General features: G+C 47.8%; 2 protein-coding genes across 2 annotated transcripts; one reads left to right on the forward strand and one right to left on the reverse strand.

Moving 5' to 3' along the window:
• The first annotated feature begins 2,663 nt into the window (after positions 1-2,663).
• On the forward strand, positions 2,664-4,763 carry LOC122649778. Its single transcript, XM_043843021.1, has one exon. It carries the CDS (start codon positions 2,664-2,666, stop codon positions 4,761-4,763), a length of 2,100 nt encoding a protein of 699 aa, XP_043698956.1.
• Positions 4,764-6,145: 1,382 nt separating this feature from the next.
• On the reverse strand, positions 6,146-7,679 carry LOC122666917 (xyloglucan endotransglucosylase/hydrolase protein 9). Its single transcript, XM_043863033.1, has 3 exons — positions 7,495-7,679; positions 7,005-7,105; positions 6,146-6,852 (listed from the first exon to the last, which is right to left on the reverse strand). The coding sequence occupies exons 1-3, from the start codon at positions 7,670-7,672 to the stop codon at positions 6,247-6,249; spliced, it is 885 nt and encodes a 294-aa protein (XP_043718968.1). The 5' UTR covers positions 7,673-7,679; the 3' UTR covers positions 6,146-6,246.
• Between the last annotated feature and the right edge of the window lie 2,562 nt (positions 7,680-10,241).

Genomic DNA, 10,241 nt, shown 5'->3' on the forward strand with positions numbered 1-10,241 from the left:
GGTATTTGTGTTCGATTTTCAGTCGGCAGAGCTATGTCAACAGATGCTTGATAATGGCCCCTGGCGGTTTGGCGCCCGGCCCATGATCGTTAGACCCTGGACTACGGATATTTCGTTATCATCTAAGCAAGAAGATTTTCTGCCTCTGTGGGTACGATTCCCGGGTCTCAACCTTCATCTTTGGGGGGAGCGATGTCTGGAAAGACTCGCCAGTGTGATTGGAAAGCCCATTTGTACTGATCGTCACACTATGACGTGGGAACGTCTTTCGTTTGCTCGGGTATGCGTCTTGATCCATGCCACTGATGGTCTACCTAATACGATTCCGGTGATCCTCGCTGATGGCACGCGCCTGACCCAGGTAGTGGAGTATGACTGGCGGCGCCCCCTCTGTGAAAGCTACTCCGTTTTTGGCCACACTGTTACCACCTGCCCCCTGAAGTTGGCCTCCACCTCAGACCCTCCGGAGTCTAGCCCTTCTCGCTGGCAAGCTGTCCGCCCCCACCGGCGCTCATGCAAGGGTGCCTCTTCGCCTCCCTCCGGCTCTTCGGATATGAACCCCCTCGCCCTCTAGGCGATGCTAATATGGAACCCGCTGGTTTGCCATCCCTGTCTTGTATGGAGGTTCAACCCTCAGGTGGTGGGCCCCCCGAACCACCCCTTGCGCCCTCTCTTCTACTTGGCTATCCCGATAGCTTTGCCATGGTGTCCCCGGAGCCGCCCTGTGCTCTCCCTGGTCCCTGGTTGTACTGAATGCTCTATAGTTGTCTCGCCAGTTAACGTCAAGGCCATGGCCAAATCCATTACTGCCAAACGTAAGAGTCCCCCTACGCGTGCGTGGGGCCGGGGATCTAATCGGTTCTCCCCCCTTACTGCCAGTGAACAGGTGCTTGACCCTTTGCTCATCGAGTCTCGCTCGCCCAATATCTCTTCACTTTGTCAGCGTGATCGTAGTCCGGGCCAGGGGGCCTTGTGCACACCCCCAACACCCACCCTCGTGACCAATGATCTGATTGGCATGCTGGAACACGCAGGGGTTGAATTCTCCCGACAAGCGGCGGCTCATCTCTGAATGGGCTCGCTCCCAACAACTTTCCATTTTTGGGTTACTTGAAACCAGAGTGCGTGAGAAGAATTTTGCTTTGGCCTCCTGTGGATTTCTTCGCCAATGGCGCTGCTCCACCAACTACTCTCAGGCAGACCTTTGGCGTATATGGTTCTTCTGGGATCCCCAGGATGTGGACATCTCCATTTTATCCACTTCTTCGCAGCTGATCCATGCTTCTATCTATATAAAGGCCGCTCGGCTTTCGATTTTATGCACCATGGTCTACGGCCACAATTTTGCTGATGACAGGAGTTCTCTCTGGTGTGATCTATACACCATTGCTGCCTCTTGCTCTGGCCCCTGGGTTGTCATGGGCGACTTCAACTCGGTGCTTTTTCCTACGGAGAAACAAGGGGAGAGGCCTATTGTTTCATCCTTTACTCAGCCCTTTACAGACTGAATGTGGGACACCGGGCTCCTCGACCTTCCTTGGTCTGGCCACTCCCTTACTTGGTCCAATAGCAGCATTGGTGACACCCGTATAGCTTGTAAGCTCGATCAGGTCTTGGTCAATTCCGACTGGATGGCCTTGTTCCCGGCGTCCCACGCTATGTTTTTGAATCCGATGGTCTCCGATCACTGTCCGGCGCTTGTCAACCTTGGTTCTCCCCCACGGCGTCGTTGCTGTCAATTTTCCTTTGTCAATCATTGGCCCTCTTATGCGAACTTCCTGCCTCTAGTCCAGGCTGCGTGGTCTGAACCGCAACAGGACACCCCTCTTTTCGTGCTGGTTTCCAAGCTTCACAAAGTGAAGCAGCGGCTAAAGGATTGGAGTCGATCCTCTTTTAGAGATCTTGATCAGCAGGTATCCGATTGCCAATCCTCTCTTGCTTCCTTACAGACTTCTCTGAGATTTACCCCTGGCGACCCCGATCTCCAGCGACAGGAAAAGGTTCAGCTGGCTCAGCTTCGCCAGACCTCTCTTACCAGGGAGATTGAGATGCGCCAGAAGTCCAGAGTCAAATGGTTGGATCAAGGGGATGACTGCACGGCCTTCTTTCATCGGGCTCTCTCCTCTAGGCGCAGCTGCAATCGCATCAACACCATTCGGGCCTCGCAGGGAGTCTGGCTGGACTCAGCAGCCGCCATCTGCGATGAAGCCGCTAACTTTTTCCACCAGTCCTTCGGGGGCTCCCCGTAAGTCATTTGCCATCCTTTTGACCTGCCTGTCGATCGCTCTTTATCCCTCGCCGAGGGGCAGCATCTTTCGAGACCCTTTACCTCTAAGGAGATCAAGCAGGTGGTCTTCTCCTATGATGAAGATTCTGCCCCAAGAACTGATGGTTTCAACTCCAAATTCTTCACTTCTACTTGGGGTATCACAGGGCCTGATGTGTGTATAGCTATCCATGATTTTTTTGTGAACAAGCGCCTGCTCTCTGAGGTTAAGCTGTCCAAGCTGATTCTCGTTCCTAAGGGAGACCACCCCTTGACCTTCTTTGATTACCGCCCTATCGCGGTTAGCTCCATTTTGTATCAGTTCATCGCGAAGCTGCTCTCTAATCGATTTCAGAGTGTGCTCCATCAACTAGTGGGATAGAACCAGACTGCCTTCATGACCGGCAGACACATCTCTGATAACATTCTCCTTTGCCAAGAGCTGCTGCATGACTACCATGCTCCCCATGGTATGGCGAGGTTTGCGGCTAAGTTGGACATCCGAAAAGCCTTTGACTCCGTCAATTGGAGTTTCTTATTTTCGCTCCTTCATCGGCTGAACTTCCCCCCACCCTTTCTTGCATGGGTGGTGGAGTGTATCACCAACCCTAGTTTTGTGGTGGCCCTCAATGGTGAGCAATCACGCATCTTCTCCGGCAACCGCAGTCTTCGTCAGGGATGCCCCTTATCCCCAGCTCTATTCTCCATTGTTTTGCAGTTCTTTTCAGATTCTCTTGAGCTCCTCGCCACCTTGGGGCATTACCAGTACCATGCCTTCTGCGCTCAACCAGGCATTACTTTGCTTTGCTTCGCAGATGACTTATTCATTTTTGGGAAGGCGACAATTCCTAATGCCGCAATGCTTCAGCAATGCTTTGACGACTTCAGTCTTGTGTCTGGCCTCACCCTCAACCAAGAGAAGTCGCACATATTCTTTGCCAACTACAGTCCTACTCTTCAATTACAGATCTTAGCCCTGCTTGGTATTCCGGCTGGTTCCTTCCCCATTACCTATCTGGGGGTTCCTATATCCTCCAAGAAGTTGAAGCCCAACGACTTTGAGGTCCTTACCACTCGAGTTCAACGGTGTTTGGCCTCTTGGCGGGGCAGGGTTCTCTCCTTTGCCAGCCGGTTGCAGCTTATTCGCTCAGTCCTTTATGGCACAATCTCCTATTGGCTTAATGTCTTCAAACTCCCTTCTGGGGTTATGCGACGTCTTGAGAGGTTGATGGCTAAGTTCTTATGGCGTGGCCATAGCGAGCATGGCTCGCATAAAGTTGCTTGGCATTCGGTCTGCATGCCCAAGGAGGAAGGGGGCCTCGGTCTTCGCCGCCTGGCTGATTGGAACCAAGCATCCTTAATGCGACATATTTGGAGTCTCTCCTCCTCTCAGGACTCATGTTGGGTCAGTTTTATTTTGGCCCGTTGGTTACACCATCACTCTCTCTGGTCTCTTGCTCCGCCCTCCCGGTGTTCGGCTACCTGGAAAGCCATCCTTGACACGCGCTCGATTGCTCAACACTGTATTCGTATCCTTCTTCGTGATGGCTCCCACACCTTGGTGTGGCATGACCCTTGGCTAGCGGAGGGCCCTCTCCACAGTCCCGCTCTACTTTTGACTCCAACCCTTGGCCGTGACTTTTTTGCTACTGTGAACACATTACTATCTCCTACTCCATTACTTGCTGACCCGCCAAACGATCCAGCCATTCAAACCCGATGGACGGAGATCTGTTCGTCGCGGTGCTTCCATAGATTCTACAGGGATACCTTTGTTTGGACACCCACTTCCTCTGGTCGGTTCAACACTAAGTCGGCTTGGAATGCCACTCGAATCTCTGGGGCTCCGGTTAGTTGGCACCGCGTCATTTGGGCCATGTCCACCCATCCGCGCTTCTCCTTCATTGCTTGGTTGGCCGATCGACAAGCCCTCACCCTTAGAACCAAGCTTGCCGCATGGGGGATCAGCACTATCCAGACTTGCTACCTCTGTAACTTGGGCAATGAAACCTTTGATCATCTATTTTTTGCTTGTCCCTACACGGGCCCTATCTGGGCGCATCTGTTGCACATGTGTGGGTACAACCGTGCTCCCATAGACTCCTGGCAGGCTGAGCTCACTTGGGTTGCCAATCACTTCCAAGGGCGATCCTTTGAAGTGCGCATCCGGCAATTGTGTTTCTCTGCCACTATCTACCGGATATGGGCCGAGAGGAACCAACGGGCTTTTCAGAATGCTGCTCACCATCATTCTGCTGTGATACATTCTATCATTCATGATACCAAGACCAAGTTCTCCAGCGGCAACATTACAGTTCTTGATAACCCAGGATCCCGTAACTTTTTGGCCCATTGGAATATCACGGCTTCCTTTTCGCTGGGTCCGGAAACTCCATTCTTTTGGTTGGCTCCTCCCCCGGGCTGGACGGCTGTCAACTGTGACGGGTCGGTCCACTCTTTTCTGTGGGCTTTGGAACCATTGGGCACAACCACTTAGGCTAGCCCCTTTTTGCCATCGCTACAGGTACCATGGGTTGTAATGTTCTTCGAATGGAGTTATGCGCCATTCGGTCCGGCCTTCGCAAAGCCCACAGCCTTGGGTTGGAGTGAATTCTCTGCTGCTTCGACTCCCTTTTGGCTATTCAGATTGTCACTGCCAAAATAGCTACGCTGTGGGATGCTCTCGGTCTTGTGCATGACATCTGGGATATCCGGGACCTTTTTTGTACTATTGACTACCAATTTCGGGTCCGCGAGACTTTTTAGCTGGGTTTCTTCATATCCAAGAATAAATCCATTTTTATATAGATGGGCTGCCCTCGAGGCTCCAGGATCTTGTGCACAAAGATGCACAAGGCCACCATTACTTTAGGCTGTAAATGTTCCCTTTAATATAATCCTTTCCTTATTCTAAAAATTAAAAAAAAAAATTTATTTTCCATATCCTTGTTATGTGAGAGAAATTATATTGTTTCATACACATCTAACTCTAGGCAAAATTCACTTAGATATGCTAGTTGCAATGATAATTGTAAGTGATAACTCAAGGCCACAAAGTACTGCAAGGGAAACCAACCTGAGGACATCACCAATCCATACCCCCACTCAATTCATCAACAAAGTCGACCAAGACATGCTCATTGCAACATTGCAATGATATTTAGAGCGATTACTAAAACCTTCCGTCCCTTCATGAATTTGGCACTCAAATTGAAATTCAAAAAATCTCAGTAAGGAATCCTAATATTTTAGAATGCTTAATCCCATTCTTAAACAAATCATAATATTCTTAATCTTGATAGGTTCTATCTGATTTCTATTCGGATAATCAACGATTTTTCAACCTTGAATCAAAGCGAACCAATAATAGAACCTATGAAATCAGAATTACGCTGTTTTTATAGAGTGTGATTCGATTCGATCATAAACGATCGATTCTTATTCCAACAATCGGTTTCGATTCCATTTTAACACCCTTTCCTACGTTGATACGTATGGGTTAGTTGCAATTTGTTCTGCGGATAGAAACCTAACCCAATTGCCCTTCTGACCACAGCAGGGGAAATACCCTTTCTTGAATGGCTGGGAGTCTTCGACCGCTACTAGCTGCCTTGCATTCTTTTTTCGGTAAAATAGCACATCAACGGTCGAGAGAAGAGAAGGAGAGAAGGAGAGAGGCAGAGAGGGTGGGTAAGTAATCAAAAGGCAAAGAAAAGCTGAAAAGGGTATAAGTAATCAAAAGGCCAAGAAGTTATCAAAAAAAAAAAAAAATTCAAAAGGCAAAGAAAAGCTGAAAAGGGTATCTATACTAATCTGGGGTTTTCTTAGACATGAGAGACTCAGACAAACAAGGAAAGAACAGAACAGTAATGTGGAATGGACTAAACAGGAAGGAACATGGAGCTCATGTCTACCCTTATTTTATTTACAATCTTATTTACAGTGTGATGCGAAATGCGAAGTGAAGTAACCCCCAACGATCAGTGATGGTCACACTCGAGAGGAGTGACAGGGAACCTCGATGTGTCCGTGCAATAATCGTAGACAAGATGATTAGCCCGGACCCACATCAATTGATGGCTTTGATGTAAATTCAGTTCCGACATCACTGGGTGATCCCACCAGTATCCCCTATCGCTTGCACTGCACCTCTTCGCATTCTCGTCGGTAGCCACAGAGATGGGGCACTCACAGGCGTTAATGTCGAAGCCCTTGTAAGAGGCCACGAAAGGGGCGTGGGTCCAGTCCGTCTTCACTCTTCCTCCTTGTGTCGCCCAGTCGTCAGCGTTCCATATGGAACTGTACACGCCCATGGCTTGGTCCTTGGGGAACGCCACTCCTTGTTTCTCTTTGTTCGTGAACACACGTATCGGCGTCTCGTCCACCAAGAAAACCACTTGGCGTTGGTTCCAGAGAACTGAGTAAGAGTGAAAATCTTTGGTGGGGTCAAACCAAAGGTTCAAACGCTGCTCTCTGTTCCCTACCCCGTTCACGTATATGTTCGTCTGAACTAGGTAAGGCTCGCCGGTCGTGTTCCCCAGAAACTCAAAATCGAATTCGTTGTGATTTGGACCTTCCGATGACATCTGTGTGCACACAACATAATGGAAACAGTAAGAAATTAAAGAAATTCACGAGTTATGAAGAGTTAATCTGCTCAACAGTTTGATGATTACAGAGAAATCGGCGGATAAAAAGCGTAGAATATATTCTCTCACTTCTAGTTTTAAGTTCTTACATAAAATGCTGTTACAGTTCCTGCAGAGTCTCCTTCAACGAGTTTGATCTGTATTGTTGTTTTCCCAAACATATACTTGCTCTTCGAAGCAAATCCAGCACCTAAATCCACAATCACAGCCTCGTTAACTAACGCAAAAGAATAATACAAGGAAAAAAAACCAAACTGCAAGGAAATCTGGAAGAAATAGATAGAGGCGTAAAGAAAAAGCACAACTTAAACAATCAGCGCACGATGAATGAAGAACAGAGCAAACGTGAAAGAAGATGAAGCACAAAACGAGAGCAAAACGCAACAGAGAACCGAAAATGAGTAAAAGAAGGCCATCAGAAAGCAATAGAGACAATGTGGGACACTAGAAGTAGAGACACCATCAAACACTCGAAGTATACGAACGAATGTCAAAATGATTGGACGGAGAAGAAGAAATTCAAGTACAAAACTAAAATATAGTTTAGAAAAAAAGGGAGGAACAAAAAAGGGAACTAACCAGAATAATTATCAAGCTTAAGCTTAAGCTCTTCTCCTTCGTAAATGAAATGGTCGAGTGCCCAGTTCGGCTGGAAGAGATCATCGAACCTCGATGCACTCACTAACCCAACCAAAACTACAACAGAAAAACTGAAAAATAAGAACTTGATCGACGAAGGAGAAATAGAAATCGCCATTCCAGTTCAGAAGGGTAACAGTATCTGAATCCCCTCAACACTGAAGCTTTCAGCTTCTGCTTCTACTAAGAGACTGTGTAGAACTGTGGAGTGATATAGAAGTCGGAGATGCATTTTATAGCCTCTTCAGTCTCCGGTGGGGCTTCCCTGACAAGCTAATAGTATCTTCCACAATCGACACTCACTCCCCCTTACCTGACATGTCAGCAACCATTTAAGACAACACGTCATCAGCCACGTACGATCGGAGAGTTCGAAGAGCGTTCAGGGATCAAACGAGAAGAGGCAAAATATCAGGAACTAGCCGTTGCCACGTTTCTTAGCTGGCCACGGCTGGCATTGTGGGTTCTAACATTTGTACGACCTGTGAAAAAGATAAGTGTCAGGGATTGGATCAATAAAAACTGAAACATTACAGCTGTCTCGAGTTGGCAGACAAATAGTAAAAAGGGTAGAAAGCTGAGGAGTGGGTGGGGGGACTGGGGATTGGACAATGGGGAAAGCAATAATAAGTTGCTTGGGAGGGTAGACTGTCAGTGTTTAAGTGGGACAATGTCACTCCTTTATACTTTGCTGATGTCAGAAGCCAGTTGGCATCGGCATGCGCTCCAATTATCTTCACACTCTCTTTTACTTTCATTATTTAATTCGATGCGTCTTTTCCCATACATACTAGACGTACCATAATAACTCTTGGATCGTTTTTTCTTTTGTTTTTTAAAAGTGCAAAAGGTAACAGCGCTTAAGCACTGTGAAATTACACTCCACATATTCATGGACTTGGATCTTGTCAATCCGGGCAGCGTGGAGCACTTGTGCAGCGCTTGGGATTGACAGGGCCTTTGACTGCCTTACCTTTGTTCGGGCAGGACTTTGGACAAGGAGTAAGGCGGTCAAAGCGCCCTATCAATCCTAGGTGCTGCACACTGCTCCACATTGCCCGGATTGACAGGATCTTTTTCTCCCATATTATAATAGGAAAAATGAACGCTACCTAATCGTCTGCCTCAATGGAATGGTAAAAATCCCGTCTACGGCCGCACACTTCATTGAGTGGTGTTGCGGCTGGAAACTATTTGTATGAAGTCACGACCTGTGGATAGGGGTGCAAATTTGGCCCAGTCAGTTCGAACCCGCCCTGGCCTGTCTTGAACCCTAATAGGGCCTGGGTTGAGATATCTTGGCCCTGAGGGCGGGTCAGGGTTGAGGCCTCAGGCTGAGCCTGGCCTAAGGGTGTCAATACCCAACCCGAATCGATTAAATCAGCCTGAACCAGCCCGAACGAGCCCGGACCACACCGGACCGAACTCTTAATGGTTCGGGTTCGGTTTGTGGATCCAGAGAGGCAAACGGTTTGGTTTGGTTTGGGCTAGCCCGACGGTGCACCGGTAGCCCGAACCGTTAGGCCCAAACCCAAACCGAACCAACCTAACCCGATAAATAAGTAAATCAATAAATGCCTAATGCCCCAGTGCCCCCTAAATGTGTTGTGATAGTTTATCACTTTATCTCATATCCTTTGTTAGTGATTACCCAACCAATTGTATCCATAGGCCATAGGACATAGGATACAAAGATGCATTGTATTTGAAATATTTTATGTACTTAAAAGAGAAAGAGAAGAAAAATTAGCACTAACCGGACCTTACTAGTTATATAAAATCGGTACCAATCGAATCCAAACCGATATCAACCCGTTATCATAAACCGAAACCGACATGAAACCAAACCGCACCGAAACCGAAACCGCACCGAAACCGAACATTTCTTAATGGTTTGGTTTCGGTTTCTATAAAAGTCACACCGAAACCGAAAAGCCCGTACCGAAACCGGCCCAAACCGGCCCATTGACACCCCTAGCCTGGCCCGACCCTGTTTTAAGTTATACTATAAAATATGGGAAGCCGTTTTCTGTCCGGGAGTGTGGCCTACGCCAGCACTCCTATGTGTCTATCTCTCTCCTCCTTAAAATAAAGGGGCAGAGGTGTCTTTTCACATAGGGAGGAGAGACATAGACTCATGGGAGTGCTGGCGTAGGCCACACTCCCGGATAGAGATCTTTTTCCCATAAAATATATATTGATATAGTATATATATTATAAACTTTAAATGTCATCCACATTTTGTTATATAATATATTATATATGAAGATAATAAGTGATATAAACATTTTATTATAGTGTTATTTTAAGTAAAATTGATAATTTTCTCTCCGACCCAGTCTAGCAGCCCATGCGTCTCCCTTCCCCCTCCCCATGATCAGGGCCAATCAGGGTCAGCCCAGCCCGACCCTGAGGGTGGGTCAGGGTTGGATTTTTCAGGCCCTGAGTTAGGGTTGGGTTGGGCCTGGGCCCAGCTTAAGAGACTCAGGGTTGGGCTAGGGTTTTATAAAGTCCAGCCCAACCCGACCCTGTTGCACCCCTACCTGTGGATAGTTGTTGATCTGCAAGATACATAGACAGAGGAACACCGGAGGTGGCCGGGGATCATTATCTTTTCCTGTTCCCCTGTCCGGTACAGTGGTCCAGTTCCTCTCATAGGGGGCGGAAATGACAACCTAACCTCCTGC

Source organism: Telopea speciosissima, chromosome 1 (genome assembly GCF_018873765.1).
Source record: "Telopea speciosissima isolate NSW1024214 ecotype Mountain lineage chromosome 1, Tspe_v1, whole genome shotgun sequence".
Lineage (NCBI taxonomy): Eukaryota > Viridiplantae > Streptophyta > Magnoliopsida > Proteales > Proteaceae > Telopea > Telopea speciosissima.